The sequence below is a fragment of the Adiantum capillus-veneris genome, chromosome 22 (genome assembly GCF_014529385.1).
Source record: "Adiantum capillus-veneris isolate H3 chromosome 22, ASM1452938v2, whole genome shotgun sequence".
NCBI classification, from domain to species: Eukaryota; Viridiplantae; Streptophyta; class Polypodiopsida; order Polypodiales; family Pteridaceae; genus Adiantum; species Adiantum capillus-veneris.
In genome coordinates this window covers 141,726,778-141,745,012 of record NC_140952.1, presented here as the reverse complement: position 1 = coordinate 141,745,012, position 18,235 = coordinate 141,726,778, and the positions used below count along the sequence as shown (strand labels likewise).

At 43.2% G+C, this 18,235-nt stretch overlaps 1 protein-coding gene across 1 annotated transcript; it reads right to left on the bottom strand.

Moving 5' to 3' along the window:
* Nucleotides 1-16,035: 16,035 nt before the first annotated feature.
* On the bottom strand, nt 16,036-16,984 carry LOC147430341 (uncharacterized). The gene has a single exon (XM_086495670.1). It carries the CDS (start codon nt 16,777-16,779, stop codon nt 16,327-16,329), a length of 453 nt encoding a protein of 150 aa, XP_086351796.1. The 5' UTR covers nt 16,780-16,984; the 3' UTR covers nt 16,036-16,326.
* Nucleotides 16,985-18,235: the final 1,251 nt, after the last annotated feature.

The following is an 18,235-nucleotide window of genomic DNA, read 5'->3' as shown; positions in this document are numbered from 1 at the left end:
AAAGCATCAACTTAGCAGAACCAGGTGAGGAGCCTAAACCGGCATATATTGCCACGGACCTTACTAAAGAGGAAGAGCAACTTCTAGTCGATACACTCAGGCAATATAAAGATGTCTTTGCATGGTCATACAAAGATCTAAAGGGGATAGATATGGAGATATGTTAGCACACGATTCCCCTTAAGAGTGATGCCAGACCACGCAAACAACGTCCTTACACGTACAATGAAACTTTTGCAAAGAAAATCAAGGAGGAAATAGACAAACTGAAGGACGCTGAGTTTATCTACAAGATTGAGCACATAGAGTGGGTGTCCCCGATTGTGGTGGTACCCAAAAAGAATGGCAAACTGCGTGTTTGTGTAAACCTCAAGCAAGTAAATGTAGCCACCATCAAGGATAACTACCCACTGCCAATAACTGATCATGTTATTGAGAGGGTAGCAAGGAAAGAGGCCTATAGTTTCTTGGATGGGTTCTCAGGCTACAACCAGTTGACGATTAAGACGGGAGATCAACATAAGACAACTTTTGCAACATAGTGGGGTATATTTGCATACAGGGTAATGCCTTTTGGCTTGACCAATGCCCCAGCCACATTTCAAAGACTAATGACCCACGCATTCAAAGAATATCTCACACAATTTCTGGAGATCTACATGGATGATCTTTGTGTTCATTCCCATCGACGAAGTAACCACATCACTCATCTAGAAAAATTCTTTGAAAAATGCAGAAAGTATCGTATTTGCTTAAACCCGAAAAAATGTGTCTTCATGGTAAGACAAGGTAGAATTCTGGGCCACATAGTGTCCAAAAACGGCATTTCAACTGATCAAGAAAAGGTGCAGACAATTGCTACACTACCAAGACCAACAAAGATAAAAGAAGTGCAAGCATTTATGGGCATTGCGGATACTACCGGGGTTTCATATATATGTATGCTGTAATAGCTAATCCATTGTACGCCCTCATCACTAAGTTCGAATGGACGGAGGAATGTGAGCAAGCTTTCCAAAAATTGAAGAAACATTTAATTTCAGCTCCAATTTTGCAAGCCCTTGACTGGAGCAAAATCTTCCATGTCCATGTGGATGCATCAGCCTATGCCATCGGTTGCATATTAGCCCAGCCAGGAGAGAAGAAAATGGATTTTCCCATTTGCTACTCCAATCGACAACTAAACAACACAGAGAGAAATTATACCACTACAAAAAGAGAAGGCCTGGGAATGATCTATCCTGTCAAGAAATTTAGACACTACCTTCTAGCAAACAAGTTTGTCTTCTTCATGGATCATCAAGCACTGCTATATCCAGTAAACAAACCTTGCAACACTGGAAGAATTGTTCGCTGGTTTATACTATTGCTTGAGTTTGACTTCACGGTGGTTGTAAAAAAGGGGACCACACACCAGAGATCAGATCATCTTTCACGACTATTTCATGGGGAAGCACCTACGGGTGTTGATGATGAACTTCCTGATTCATATCTGTTTAACATAGAAATGGTGCCGAGATGGAGCGAAGAGGTTATACCTCTACTCACAATCAGCTCTTTGGAGATAGAAAGACAACCATCAATGATCCGTCAAACACGGAATCTCATCCTTTTAGCAGGACGACTATACAAACACGGTAAGGATGGGATATTGAAACTATGTGTATAGCTTGAAGATACCACCTACTACCTCAAACAAGCTCATATACAAAATACGGGATTTCACACTGGTGAAACACAGATAGGCCAACAATTACAAAGACGGGGCGTCTACTGGCCAAACATGGAATACATTGTCCATAAATATGTAAAATCCTGTGATAGATGTATAATATATCCCCTAGTGGAACATGCCACAATGTTTCGGGTAGTACAAGCACCTAAATGGAGTGCTCACATAATTGAGTACTTAAAAAACAAAACCTTTCCAGCGGAATGGGACAAAGCAAGAATGAAAACTGTCGAGGAGGAGGCCAAACACTATCTGCTCATTGCCAACAAACTGTATAGGCGGGGAAAGGACAAACAATTACGGTTGTGTGCTACAGAAAGCGAATATTAAGTCATCCTAGATCAAGCACACTCGAGACAACCCGGAGGACACTTCTCCACTGATAAAACGGCAAAGCTAGTGCTACACTCAGGCATATGGTGGCCGACCTTGATGCCACCACATATGTCAAACGATGTGATGAATGTCAACGCACAAAACCATCCCTGAGGAGAGATGAAATGCCACTGAGGCCGATGATGGGACTACGTGCTTTTGCCAAATGGGGCATTGACTTCATTGGTCCCATCTACCCTCCAGGATATAGGACACATGCACAATACATCATCGTAGCAACATATTACATGACGAAGTGGGTGGAAGTCAAAGCAACCCAAAAAAATGATGCAAGGACTACAACTCAGTTCCTTTTTGAAAACGTCTTTACGTGGTATGGACTACCAATCGAAATAGTAAGCGATAGAGGAATACACTTTGTGAACGACGTCATTGAGAGCCTCCTTGACGAATTCATAGTGGTCCATCACAAGTCATCACCCTATCGTCCGCAAGCCAACGGACAGGCAGAGAGTACCAACAAAATCCTATGCACAGTGCTCACCAAAATAGTCAGTGACTCAAGAAAAGATTGGGATCAAAAGCTATACACCGCCTTATGGGCTTACCGTGTAGCTTTTAAAACCTCCATTGGAGCGACTCCTTTTAACCTGGTATTCGGAATTAATGCGATACTACCATTGGAATTCCTAATCAAATCCCTCAGAGTGGAAACACAATTAGGATGGACGGGCCATGAGCTATCGGAGAGACTAGACACCCTAGAACAGTTAGATGAAACTAGACTTAAAGCGATAGCTGGGATAAAAGCTTTTCATGATCAACAAGTGATTGGTAAGGAGTTCCAAAAAAGGGGATTACGTTCTCATGTACACCCTGAAACAGCACTCCAAAAAACTCAAAAAGCAAGGAATGGGGCCTTTTGTGATCCATGATATATCGCAAAGTGGTGCCATTAAACTTGCAACATTGGCGGGAGAGGAGATGCCTAATTGGATGAGTAGTTGCAGGTTAAAGAAATATCTTCTTCCACTGACACCAGACGAACTCGCAACACTACATGCAGCAACCCAACGCAGATGTCAAGCACAGGACATTTGGAAACAAGCACAGTAGGAGGCCAAACTCAGAATATTGAAACACAAGGAACAAGTAAACTTCCAGAGAAAAGAACAACAGGACGTGGCTATTCAAGATGCTCCGATAGCATCCATACAAACGGCGACTACATGGTTAGGAGGAATGAATCTATGCATTCAGTTATAACTTACTGACGGCATCATCGAAAGAGCGTTAGTGGACACAAGGGCCAAGGCTAATGTGGTTAACTACTCCACTTTCAAAAAAATCACACAGGAACCTCTAATGCCCAATACTATGGGGTTCAAGGTTGCAAACAGAGGTATTATGGACAGTCTATGCCACATAAATTTGCCAATCAACATTGATGGGATAGTTTATCCACATCAATTTCATGTGGTCGAAGATCATCATCTAAACGAAGCAGTTATTCTGGGAGTGCCATGGATGCGCACTTATCAGGTCACACCAAACTGGCAGGACAACACTTTACGCATCGAACATGAGGGCCAATCTTTAGCCACGCCATTCGTACAAATGGACTATGAATGGGAACCTCTACCATCGCCACATGCGGCAGCTCATCGATCATCCACCACCATGGTCACGAAAATATGGGTTAAGAAATCAATCATGGAAACCAAGCGTAGGCAATTATGGATACCTAAATGCCAAATCGATACACGTAAACCTACATTGCCTGCACAAAAATTAAACGGCCTAACCCGATGGACCACTCTCTTCGACATCCAAGCACAGTCAAATGGGTATGTCAACCAAAACAACATCGCCTTCATGATGCCTCTTCTAGTGAATCCATAACTAAGAAATTTCGATGGCAACCCAAAAAATGCCAACAACCGACCCCATCGGCAGCATCAAAACTTTTGCATATCACAGTCAAACACAGAGCACGCCTTCTACAGTTACTATTGTTCGGACCACGCAGCTTCCAAGGAACCTCGCCACCAACAGTCCCTGAACATATTGTTCAACACCTATCTCTTGCACATCAATTTGTTTTCCCATGCATATCCTCCATGAGCATCATAGAGCCACACTATATGGGCATGCATAGACACGCGCTTTATTCCCATGCACTCTGACACATGCTCGTCGCGGACGACTCACTCTAGGAAGGGACGAAATGCAGTTGGAGTATCATTTGTATATACCATTATTAACATCCTACTTCCTTTCTTTTCTTTTCGTTTCCTTTCTTTCCCGTTTCTTTAAAAAACACAAGTTTTTCAGAAGCGGACAGACTCTTAGTTGGCATAATCATGAGCCATACCGTCATCATCTAATACCAGAATAAGAGTGTGTATATAAGGGAGGTGACACTAATTTTGGCTAATTTTTGGCCAACTATTAATCATTGTAAATAATTTTCTTTTACAAAAAAGCAAAAAATGACAGGTAATCAACAAAAAATTGATAAGTCGAGCGAGGAAAGTCAGAATCGACTTTTGAAAGCAAACGCCGAAACTTCAAAGCAAGGACTTCAAACATGGCAGATATGGAAAAAATCAACACAAGATGAATTTTGAGCCAACTTCTGAAGGATCAAACTGCAGATCGAATGCCATTTGTAAACCGAGTGTCAGAATGACAAACGGTTCGAACCGCGGGTGATGTGCCCAAAAAGATATGAGCAATGAAGGTAAGTATAAATGGGGCATTCCGGGTAGACTGGGATCATATAGTCAAAAAGGGCAACAGAAGCTCATTTGCATCCACACACACACACACACACACACACACACACACACACACACACACACACACACACAGAGCCACAGGAGCATAGAGTTTTTGGAGTTGCTTCTGCCTGCTGCGACCACCTCGGTGGATCTCACTACACCAGATTTGATAGGTATGATCATTAACCTTGCAAGAGCATGTGTGTGTGACCCATACTGCATCAACAGTACCAAAACAACAAATCGAAGTAGTACAAGGTCACAAAATCGGCAAACTAACAAGGCCAATGAGGAAGTCCAAAACCCATCAAAAACAAGAAAAAGTTCATCAGTAGACCCCAACTACTTGGTAGAATCAGCCAAGCTAAAAATAGTAGGAAAAGGTGCTAGAACATGGATTGTGATCCATGTTCCCAAAACCCTAAAATCAGGGAAACTTCTACAGGAGCAACAATAGAGGCTCAGGAACAAAACCCCATGACTGTTTTTGCAAAAAGCAGCCCAACATGGATCGCGATCCATGTACCTTTTTGCCAAAATCAGGATAAAAGTGGCTCACTAGCTGGACAATGTACAAATGGTACTGGTGTTGCAAAATGATCACAAAAAGTGCTCTACAGATCATCAAACCCACCCGGATTGCTACTTTCAGTTTGTAAATGGTCTTTTGGTCAAAAGTACTGGTAAAGTAATTTGGGAAACTTCAAACTCTCCTCGAAGCCTATCAACAAGCAAATGTAACCTAAGAATGGTGATGGGATCAAAACCAAGCAAAAGTTTACTTGCAAAATGGTGAAACTTGGAGGATTCAGTTTGCCTTCCCAAAAGAATTCAATGTCTGGGGAAAATTGCCAAGGAACCAAGCAAAGCTATGAACTACAGACCTCAATCATCAGAAATCAAAGCAAGGAGAGATTTCAGGCAAAACATGACTCCAAAAGTGGTTGCCATAAACAAATTTGGTCAAAACGGAAAAAATATGGCCATAAACTAAAAAATGGGGAAAACTATGGAAAACATGTCCAAAGTTGAAAAAATTTCACCAATGTACTAGGAAAACCTATAGGAATCAATGTGCACAAGAACTGTATTCAAATGCTTCCCAATACGGATCGCGATCCATGTACCTTTTTGGCCAAAATAAGTAAAACCCATGCCATTTGATTTAGTATGATCAAGAAAGCCAAGCCATGAAGTTTCAAGCCATTTGAATCCCAAAAATCCACTTCCAAAAGTCAAAATCTCTGAATCTGTACATGATTTCCAAAATTTAGTCCAAGTGTCAAACCATTGATCCAAATCCCAAACTTTTTGGACCAAGTCATAATCAAGATAAACCCTACCAAATGGTATCATCAGATTTCCAAAAATATTGCCCAACATGGATCACGATCCATGTACCTTCAGCTCTAAATCCATAGAAAATTGCTTAGTAGCATCCCCTTATGCCCAGGGGCAACTTCCCAAAGTTAGAATTTTCAAATGCTTCCCAACACGGATCGCGATCCATGTTCCTTTTTGCCAAAATCCATCTGTTACATTATAGTTTTGTGCCTATAGTAATCCTAGGTGCACTGGTGAAATTTGGTCAAATTTGGAGTAGTTGACAGAGTTAAGCTCACTTTTTTATTTTATGGTCAAGTTTACACTTTTCGACAATTTTGATCAATGGCTAAAACTTGATTTCACTAGCAAATTGGCAACTAGATGCCTCAAAGGAAAGCAAAGAGGGAGTGGAATGTGGCACCCTATGAGATAATCGATATCTCATCAAATGAGAAAGCTCACCTCACCGAACAAGTACTTGAAGCAATTCCGGCAAACATTTTCATCGGAAGGTTCCAAGCCGCAGATGGAGAAATTGTAAAGACCACCACCTTCCCCCAGGAAATGTGGACTTTGCACCAAGAACCAGAAGTGCAAGCAGGGTCAGGTGTCGACAGTTCGACAATTTCTTAAGACTGCCTCCTTGGGGAACAGATTTCGGACGAGCTCATGAGCTCATAAGTACAATTCAATACAATGGGGAAGCAACTCTGACAGACAAGGATGGGGCAGTTGTTAAGGTAAAAATTACAGCTGAAATCATCAATGAAGCCCTCCATCTGCCGGCAGGGGATGCACAATCTATTGCAAAAATCGAAGGCAATCGATAATGATAAAGCCTTTTTGAAGCATTGTGGCCACAAGTTGACATATTAAGACCTGATCTACTCAGAAATGGAACTACCATTGCGTCTTATATCACAACATTTCAAGGTGCAGAAGCCGCCTAGATATACTAAACCCTTGTTGCATATGGCAGTGGTGATGGCGATGGGTTTGGCTGAAGGCAGGGTGGTCAGTTGCGACTTTGGCAACTATCTTCTTGACACGATTGTGAAGCAAACCTAAAGGGCGGTCAAAGAAGTAAAGCTTACATGAACGGAGTACCAATGCTCACACGAATAGCCTATCAAGCACTGGGCATGATCGACGATCTACCACCTGTCGAAGCGCAGATAGACCTAATCCACAGGTCCAAAAGAGCTGTGAGACCAGTGGTGGCAGGACCTTCTACAAGGCCGAATCTTGGAGTCAAACAAACAAGGCAAAGTGCACCTCTAAGGGATTCTGACAGTGAGAAAACCGAGCTAGATGCTTGGAGTAGCCAGGAAGAGGGATCCCACTCAAGAGATACTCCTTCTGAGTACCAGTCTCCGGAGGAAGAGAAGGATAGCCCATACACCCTGGTGTATACTCGGTTAAAGAAAAAGGCTGCACATTTGGCAGAAGCTATCCCCATCACTCATGCCAGGAGGACAATGGAAGAGGCTCATCAGGCATTGAGGGAAAAGCTCCACCAACAAAAGAAAGATCGGCATCAAACCCAAGAAATAGAAGCAGATGACGAGAAAGAAGACGATGAAGTCGAGAATGCTCCGCTGATACGTTGGCAAACAGAGGCCTTGGAAAGGATCAAGCAACAAAAGAGGAAGGAAGCTGAAGAGAAACGGGAAATTGCCAGTGCCATGCGGCAACGAATTCACGATGAGCTCAAGCGAAAGATGGAGCAGAGGAAGCAAGAAGAATCAAAGAAGCAATGTGTCGATGATCTAGAATCATCTGACGAATCTGGAAAGAGTAAAAAGGAGAAAAGTCACTCGCAAGGAGAGGGACAACACGACACACAGGACCAACAAGATCAAGACCTCGGTTCTCCCAAGGATGTTGAGACTTTTTCAGAGAGGTCAGAACAAGAGAAAGGAGAAAGTGCAGGATAGTTGGAGCAAAGGGTCAACGAAAAGCAGACGGAACAGCAAATGGATCAACAAACAGAATCACAGACAAAGTCTGCCACAACCTCTAATGCATTACAGGGTTTGAAACAAAAGGAAAAGCAAGCTGAGGTGGCTGAGCAATTTGATCAGAGCCAAAAGGACCAGCATGGGCCAAGAACACCACGCACACAAGCGGCCATAAAAGAAGGAGTGGAGATAGTTAGCTCATTTGACATTGACGGTCACTTAGAGCAGATCAAACTGCAATTCCAATGTCAAAGAGCTCTTTACAACCTCAAGGAGCTGGAGTTAGAAGATAACAAAAAGGAGGCATCTAGACCAGCAACAAAATCCAGGCAGTTAAAGTAACAAATCAAAGCACTAAAGAACGCACAAGTCCTAGCGCAATCAGAGTTGCAGAGAGAGCGAGAAAATGCAACATACTATTACAAAGAAGTGCAACAATTCAATGAGGTGAACTCCACATTACAGATCGAACAGCAACGCCTAGAGGAGGAGCTAACCAGAGAAAAGGAACAAAATGAGAAGCTACAAGGCTCGTATGCAGTGGTTAGCAGGTCTCTCACTCAACTCCTTGCCATACAGGAGACACCGTCCTCTTCAACTATGACTGCAGGCTCTACTTCCTTGAGCCAGGAAATCAAAGAGTTAAAGGAGGCCCTAAAACAAGAAAAATATGATAGACAGATCATGACGGCAGGTCATAGGGCCCTACAATAGGCCAAGGATGAGGAAATCGATGACTTAAAGAGGCAACTGGCTGAGGTAAGAAAGGAAGTAGAGGCTCTGAAAGCAAATCAAACAAAGTATCAGCAGGACCCGGGAGAATTTGAGCAGGGAGAAGGATTCAAACAATCAGCGTTCGAAACTCATCAACAAAAATGCCCACTACGACCACTGGAAAAGGCACGAAGGAATCTACAGATTCAGCCACGACATCCACCTCGGAGTTAGAAAAAGATGAAATTCAGTGGTGGATCTCGGAAGTGAAAGACCCTTCACACGAGGTGTATATGCAATATGAACTAAAAGTGCTGGAATCGGCTGCCCTCCTTATGATCACTCTAGATGAGGTAGCAAAAAATCATGGGCATGAGATGATCGCACTACCATTGATGCGGCAAGAAGTTTGATTATGGCAGCAAAAGATGCTCCCAAAAATTGAACCAAACAGCAGAGGGGACTACAGAGAGGTTCCGATTACGAACCTTCAGATTGAAACCATCCTCGACAATCAACCACTCTGAAGAAAAAAATGGTTCGATCAGCAACCAACTTACGAAACCTATTACAAGAACGCCCCCCAGCATCTCAGGATCGACCCCACTTACTATCCCATCAATAGATGGCAATCCTGGGACAGTTTTTATAGTTGGCAAAGCAAAAGACCGGCAGTACTGAACTACCCGGTAATTACCAAGCCGCTTAATAACAACCCCCCATCAGAGCATTACATGGTGCAAACTCTGAAAGGAGTAATCAATATGATGAAAGAGATCCTAGATCTCGCTTGTCAAATGCTGGTAAAGATTGCCAAAATGCTCATCACATGCATTACAGCTTTCAGAGACATTGAAGCAGTAGAGCATCCATGGCAAGTCTTTGTCGAGGGGACGCGGGGTATTTGCTGGAATATAGAGACCAAAATCCCCAGCATAAATGTTATTATGGGATTATATGCAAGAGTCATGTTTCTGCCCCCCAGCATCTCAGGATCGACCCCACTTACTGTCCCATCAACATATGGCAATCCTGGGACAGTTTTTATAGTTAGCAAAGCAAAAGAGCGGCAGTGCTGAACTACCCGGTAATTACCAAGCCGCTTAATAACAACCCCCCATCAGAGCATTACATGGTTCAAACTCTAAAAGGAGTAATCAATATGATGAAAGAGATCCTAGATCTCGCTTGTCAGATGCTGGTAAAGATTGCCAAAATGCTCATCACATGCATTACATCTTTCAGAGACATTGAAGCAGTAGAGCATCCATGGCAGGTCTTTGTCGAGGGGACGCGGGGTATTTGCTGGAATATAGAGACCAAAATCCCCAGCAGAAATGTTATTATGGGATTATATGCAAGAGTCATGTTTATGCCCTCTCATTACATGCAGACCTTCAAAGAAGCTTTCATGACAGGTTTCTTCGAAGTGGACTCTTCCATATTCAATCCAATGACAAAAGATCTGCCAGCGTGCCACATCGCCTACCAAAGTACCATCAGCAATAATCCCTTCAGAGAGCTGGCAACCAAAGTCAAGATCGAAGCCAGAGCTCAGAAGTTCAGAAATCTCACGGCAACGCTCGAAAGAAGATAGTAAAGTGAACTCCCTCAGAGGCAGCTTGCACGAGGGCGTGCAATGAATAGGAAGGGGGGAATGTTTGGTGGATACGGGCGCATACCAGTGTATGCAAACCAAACCCGGTGGACGCTCTATTTTTTCAAAAAAAACCCTGTAATTCAGCCTAAGATGAGTTGTAATCATGATGAGATTAGACCATACCCTTTTTTATTTCTCTGAGTCTACCCCTTGTAAGAGGCTGGATGGCCATGGGAAAGCCCCCTAGCTTTTAAAGTCAAAACCCTTAGTTTTGAAGAAGAAATTATCATTAGCTGAAGAAAGAAAACGTGCATTGTGGAGGCTTCTTGTGACTACAACTTGTAATCCTCTTTTCTCCTGAACGGGTAATCAGAATTCTATTTCGAATAGCACATTGCGTTCCTTGTCTCTTGCTCTACAATCTAAGTGTAATCATTTTCAATTTTGTTGTGGTTCGCGACGTACCGTTTATGAGCTAAATGCATTGATTTGGGAGTTAAAATGGTTGTTTTTTTATGTTTTGACCATGGATAAGTTTTTCTATGCTTAACATAGAACTTTCCAAGTACTTCTGTTTCAGTTTTCTGCACATTTTTTGTGATGGATCGTGATTTATGTACCTTCCAAGATGGTCACAGAACTTGGTAGGATTGAGTCCATAAGTGTTGTGATACCTCTCCTTAAGTTTCGTGACATTCCGGATTTGTTTGGATACCGAAAAGGCATGATGACGTTGAGTGTTGAGATTGGACGCATACTGATTGTCTGACTAAGAAGTGGTTGATTTGAGTTTGTCATAGAACGAGTAGCCCTTGAGTTCACTTTGGTGAGATTGACACTCTCATTAAGTCTCCGTGCCCCACCCCAAGTCGCTTCCTTGCATATTGACATTATGTTAGTGCAAAAGAGCTATGTTGCAGACGTCCGTCGCGGTGACCCGCTATAACAGATGGTGCAGACAAGGAAGAACAAGGGAAGGAAAAGGTAAGAAAGAGGTCACCCTCTTCTCCATCCTCCTCAAATTCTTCCTCTTTTGAAGAAAGTGATGGTGCAGCTTTCCAACCACCAAAAAGAAGAGGCCATAGGAAATCCTATGCCACGTGGAAGAGGTCGTTCAAGCTCAAAAAGTTCAAAGAGGGAGGAAAGAACATCTCTTTCGTTACCTACGATGGCACCTTTGGTGCTAGTTCTCCTTTGGGACGGAGATGCCTCATCAAGTAGTAAGTTTTTGAGCCCTTCGTACGGATCCTCCTCTTCTTCCCTTATTGGAGAGAGTCCTCTTTTGGAAGTCTCACCAGAAGCTTTCCTAGGTTCTCTCTCTTCTTGGTGGGGAGTTTGGAGAATACCATGGGTGCGCAATTGCTGTAGCACTTCACCTTGGAGGGATGGGTTTCCCAGGGCTTATTGAAGCCTAGAAACAAGATAGTTTACAAGCATAGCAGCATCATTAGCTGCTCTTTTATTAGCAAAATCAAAGCTATCAACATTCATTTCAATCTCTTTTCCCTTGTCAACCATACTAGAAAATTTTAGGTGTAAATTTCTATTTGTACTTTGGCACTTCAAGAGCACTCAAGCATTTATATCCGTGGCTTGAATATTATAAATTGCAAGGAATAGAAGAGAGGGCTCAACAGAGCCAAGATAGCACTGGTTCCTTTCAAGCTTCTAATAGATCAATAATGGTTAAGCCATAGGCAAGCCCCGTAGGACTCCATTATTAAGACTATAGCTCTTGACGGTATCCCCATTAATTGCATAAAGCAGCGTGCTTCAAGGATGGAAAATCCCTATTCTACTTACTCTTATGCAATTTTTAACACCAAACACTTTTAGCAAGCTTGATGACCTCTCTTCTCGAGCAAGAAAAGAGAAAACAATAGCCCTAATACCAATGTAATAGTTAATGTTTCTAATGAGCATAGAGAGAGTACTTATTTTGAGAAAGCAACATAGTAATTTACACCTAGCTAATTTGGCATTGACAATACTTGAAAAGAGAGAGAAATAGAACAGGTGACAAAATTTGAGGACCGGATTTACATGGAGCCGGTCCCCCCTCCATAAAGGCTTTGTATTATAGCTTCTCCCATCAAAGGAGACTTTTGTACAATACATTCTTTGTGTTCCTTGACAAAACTAGTTGGTGCAATGAAGATATGCACCAAATTATGCTTTAAAAACACACCTAGTGTCCCTAGCCTCAGTGCCAAGACCTCACACACCTTCAAAAATGGTGAGAGCTAGCAGGGAATGAGGATAGATAGAGAGGAAGAAGATGTATCTTACGAGACAGAAGTATTCTCCTCACATAATCACTCTAATAGCATAGCTTAGATTAGTAATTAGCATGGTAGAGGAGATGAGCATGCCATTGAAGCTTGGCTCTTGGTTGGATCTACATTCCATAGCCAAGAGTTGTTGGTGCAGGCCTCTGCTTCTCAATGCTTAGAGAAGGAGATGGAGTTCTTCTTGCACGCATCAAATGTGTGTGTGTGTGTGTGTGTGTGTGTGTGTGTGTGTGTGTGTGTGTGTGTGTGTGTGTGTGTGTGTGTGTGTGTGTGTATAGCAATGTGTTAGACTAAAATGCAGCCCTCTCTCTCTCTCTTCTTGGTCGACCCCTCTTGCAAATTACTCATGTTGGCCTCTCATTGGCTCCTGCAAAGCTTAGCCAATCACAAACTAGAAGCATACTTGATAGCCTTCTGACATATGTCCCCCCCTTTCCCCTTTTGTGAGAGCTTTAGGTAATTAAATAATTCATCTTAACTCTCATTGGACCTTTTTGTCTTCTGGCCAATAGGAATCAGGCAAGCCATTGGGCTACTGGATCCTCATTAGAGCCCTTGGTAGACTGTCCAATAGTCTTCTAGGGACCTTAATCTCTATTGGTTCTATTATCGAGCATTTTTAAATCAATTAGATTAATTTTACTCTAGTCTAATTCTCATTGGTCCACCTCTATGGCCATCCAATAGGATTTGAGGGGAAATTGGGGGCAACTGGCCTAGGAGCCTGCCATGTGTCCATTCTCCCCCTTGGGGAGAGCTTGGGAGTGTGCATGTGTGTTTCTCTCTCATCCCCTACCATTAGGGCTCTCCCCCTCCTTCTTAGGGATGTGGGAAGATTTTTTAGTCTTCCCATGACCATCCAATTTTACCCTACTTTGGCCATTGGACCATATAATTAAATTTAGGAACTTTAGCCTATGGAAGTCTTAATGGAGCTGAACCTTAGGTCTTTTAAGCCCCATTGAAGCACATTGCTCTTTTGCAGACTGTCCCCCTTTGGATCCCTAACAAAGACCGGTCTGGCAGCCTTACCAATATTCTAGCTTTTACTCCCCTAGTACTTCCCCATATTAAATAATTAGTTTAACATGGGGAAAATCATTTGGGAGAATTAGATATCAGTTTAACATCAGAAAATCATTTGGGAGAATTAGATATTAGTTTTTATGACACCTCTCAACTCCCCATGCTTACACTACCCAATCTTTAAAAACTATTTGAGGTCCAATGTGATGCTTGTGGAGATTTCCTTGGAGCAGTTTTGCTTCAAGAAGGGCATGCCATAGCATATGAGAGTCGAAGACTCAATTCCGACGAGCGAGTATTGGGCATCTACAAGAAGGAGCTACTAGCTATCCTACATGCCATCGACACATGGAAGCACTATATTTTGGGGACTCCATTCATCCTACACACGGATCACCAAAGTGTTAAGTACTTCATGACGCAAACCAAGCTCTCCGACAAAAAATGAGGTAGGAAATTTTACTTTCCCAAATCAATTTTCATATTGCTCACATTGATGGCAAGCACAATCAAGTAGTTGATGCACTATCACGATGGCCAAGAGCCAATGCAGTGTCCATAGCAACTCACAATGATATATCTTCTATGATAGATGAGTATGCTATTGACTCCGATTTTCAAGATGTAATTTTAGCCCTTGCCTTAGGGAATAAAGAAGAACCATTCACCTTGCAGGATGGTTATCTTCTCTATGGAAATATGCTATGTGTTCCTCACTCTCTTCGTGAGAAAGTGATGTCAAGGCATTGAGGGATTCAACCTACTCTTTGCGGAGTAGAGACATATTTCTATTGGCCTACCATGAAGACGGACATTCAAGATTTTGTGTCAAAATGTGTGGTATGCCAAAAGAAAATTTATGATAGGGGGAAGCAACCTGGTTTGCTCCAGCCTTTGCCAATTCCTAATTCACCATGCGAGAACATATCCATGGATTTTATCTTTGGATTGCCCAAGTCCATCCATGGGTATACGGGAATATGGACAATAGTAGACAAGTTTAGTAAACAAGCACATTTTGTACATGTCAAAAAGACTATTAAGGCACACCAAATGGTAACCCTCTTCATATCCCAAATTTTTAAACACCATGGCTTACCAACATCAACAGTGTCAGATAGAGATCCTCGACAAAGGGGTAAGGAGGACACTTGTCTTAAGACTACTCATGCTTGAAATGCATTGTGCATGTGATTGGCTAAGCCTAGAGGGGTCCAATGAGCTTCAATCATGAGCTACAAGGAAGGGAAAACCAAGGCAAGATGAGGGTGTGCTTGGGGGTATTCTCTCTCTCTCTCTCTCTCTCTCTCTCTCTCACACACACACACACACACACACACACACACTCACATGCACTCATTCTCACTTGGTGAAAGTGCAAGACCTTCATCTCCCTCTCTCTCTCTCTCTCTCTTACACACACACACTCACACACACACACTCACTCACATGCGCTCATTCTCACTTGGTGAAAGTGCAAGACCTTCATCTCCTTCTCCATGCTGAGAAGTTGAGAGCCTACACAAACAACTCTTGGCTATGGAATGCAAATCCAACCAAGAGCCATGCTTCAATGCTATGCTAGCCATCTTCTTCATTTCCATTCTATGCTACTATGATATGTTAAGCTCTATGAGTAATGATATGAGAGGACATTACTTCTTTCTCGTAAGAGTACTTCTTATTCCTCTTCCCTACCCTCATTTCCTGCTAGCTCTCTCCACCTTCAAAGGTGTTTGAGGATTGCACCATCAAGGTCTCAAGGAACACAAATCTTTTGTACCAAGTCTCTCTTTATGAGAGAATCTATAATACAAAAGCCTTTTGGAGGGGGGACCGGATTCACATAAATAACTATGGTCAAGTTCTCTAATTCTCTCTCTTGCGAAGTATTGTTCATGCCAAGTTAATTAGGTATAATGGTTATGTTGTTACCTCTAATCAAGTTCTCTCTTCATTTTTTCAAATTATTCTCATCAAAATGCTCACTACAGTTTTCTTAATTCCGCTATTCTCAATGTTCATAGTCCATTTTTGCTACATAGGTAAAAGGCACAACTCGGATGACTGGCTCAAGGCCGGGCCATTCGTACGATTCCTAAATAGTGATATTGATAGTAGTTTTCCAGCTTGAATCCGTGTAATCTCGAACCCCAAGGCTCGGCATGGGCTTGAGCTTTTTCTATAATTTTCTCTATGAAATTCAAATACTCACTCACAATTGTGAGTTCTGAAAAAGAAAAAAAGGTTTAGAAGTTTTGTGAAGCATCATAATATTTAAGCTTTCTTTTTTTTCTTTTTGGCAAATCTCACAAATGTGAGTGAACGTATAAAATCCAAAAAGTTTACAGTGAAGGCCATGCTCACACGAGCCATGGCACCATAATGACACCAAATAACCAACTAACCTCGTACATCAGCTGATCAAGGGAGCCACCCTGACACAGACATAATGGCTGACATGGGAGCCACCCAAACATAGGGAAGGACAGGCAACCTGGGGGATGCCACCAAGAGAGAAGATCTATCACATCGACACCCTTGTCCACCAAGCCACTCATAGAGAGGATATACCGTCGAAGAAGGGGAATCTAAAGCCAACCAGCTGGGCTGCCACCGAAACTTGCCATCGAGGGAGAAGCATGGACATAGATCCCGAGATAGGTGGAGCCCGACAGCCTCCAACCACGACCCCCAAGGGGCCACCATCACCAAAATGGAGAGACAAAACCAGAATGACCAACATGATGAACAAAGTCTTCAACACCGATCCACTAGCAAGACCATACCAACAAAATACATGACTACCAACAAAATACATCACCAAAGGTACCACAAGAATTCCATAATCTGCCAACCGGGAAACCCCCATGAGCAAACCAATTACGACAGGGCAAGCACGTTCTCTTCCATTAGAAGAAGGGCCGCTGCCAAGCCCCCAACACAAAAATATGCCAGATCCTGAGTCCCAAACACTACCGAACAGGGAGCGGACATCCAAGAGCTCCATTCCCTGCCATTCGACAGCACCACAGCTTGCATGCCACTCTGATCCCAGTGCAAGCACTCCTTAAGACCTCCAGACATACCACCAATGGGGCCCCCACCCGATGTGCGCCTGTTGGAGCTGCACCTCGAAGGTCCAGAACTAGGATTTGGGGCACTCTTCACGCAGGCAACGCAAAGACATCCTTACAATAGCATCAGTATTTTAGCTATCTCTTAAAAAGAGTTATGCACAATTGAACCATGTGCTTTTCCATGAATTTTTTTGGGGATCTATGTTATTATAATAGGGGAAGGGATTCCGGTCCCTCCCCCCAAACACGTGTCATCATGAGCCTCATCCGGCAGACTTTGGACCAGTGCACAGCGCAAGGTGACATGCATCAGGCAAGAGCGGTGGACAAAGTCACACAGTGCGTGCGAGAGAGAGAGAGAGAGAGAGAGAGAGAGAGAGAGAGGTGTTGGGCCGTTGGCTCCAATGTACGAGGGCTACATCTGTGTCAATATGTGCACAAGTCTATTGGTGATGCTGCATACAATAGGTAATAGCAGCACACCACCTGATCGATAGACGAGATGGTGGTTGATCGAGAGTAGCAGTAGGAGTCGCCAACGTGCATGAGAGAGAGAGAGAGCAAGAGGTGCCTCTTCTCAAAAATCCACAACATGCTCATATGTGTAACATAACTCACCATGATATTGTTAGAGTTGTATCCCGCACTACTGTTAGAGGGGTTGTAGGGCATTGTCAAGGAATGCACTGTAAGTGTCGAACAAAGCTCGCTAAGCACTGCAGCCACTCTGTCGAGAGTCGATTGTTCAACGCAAGGAGGACATTGAACCCCTGTAACCACGTGGTGGGACGGGGCTCTTAGATGAAGGTTGTTGAGAGAAAACATCAAGCTTAGCACCATCTTGGTCGACATGTATCAGTAAATGTGGTGCACTTCATAAAGCACAAACAGTGTGTGAGGAGCCTCCTGACCGGGATGTCGTCTCTTGGAATGCACTTATTGCAGGATATGTCCAACCGGGGCAGGGCCAAGAAGCTCCTTTAGTGCAAGGAGGACATTGAACCCCCGTAACCACGTGGTGGGATGGGGCTCTTAGACCGAGGTTGTTGAGAGAAAATGTCGTGCTTAGCACCGACTTGGTGGCCATGTATCAATAAATGTGGTGCACTTCATAAAGCACAAAAAGTGTGTGAGGAGCCTCCTGACTGGGATGTCATCTCTTGGAATGCACTAATTGTGGGATATGTCCAACAGGGCCAGACTAAGAATCTCTATCTATTTTTGACACAGATGTGAAGCGAGGGTGTCTCTCCAGATGCAATCACATTCGCTTGCATCTTGAAGGCAAACATGGCATGGAGAAGGGGGAGATCTACGACGAGACATTTGTAGCTTGGGCTCTATAATGGGGGAAGGAAAGGCAAGTGTCAAGGCTGCAAAGTTATG

Coding starts and splice junctions, on each gene's coding strand:
- LOC147430341 (XM_086495670.1), bottom strand. CDS start 16,779: ATGGAGCTCTTGGATGTCCGCTCCCTGTTCGGTAGTGTTTGGGACTCA.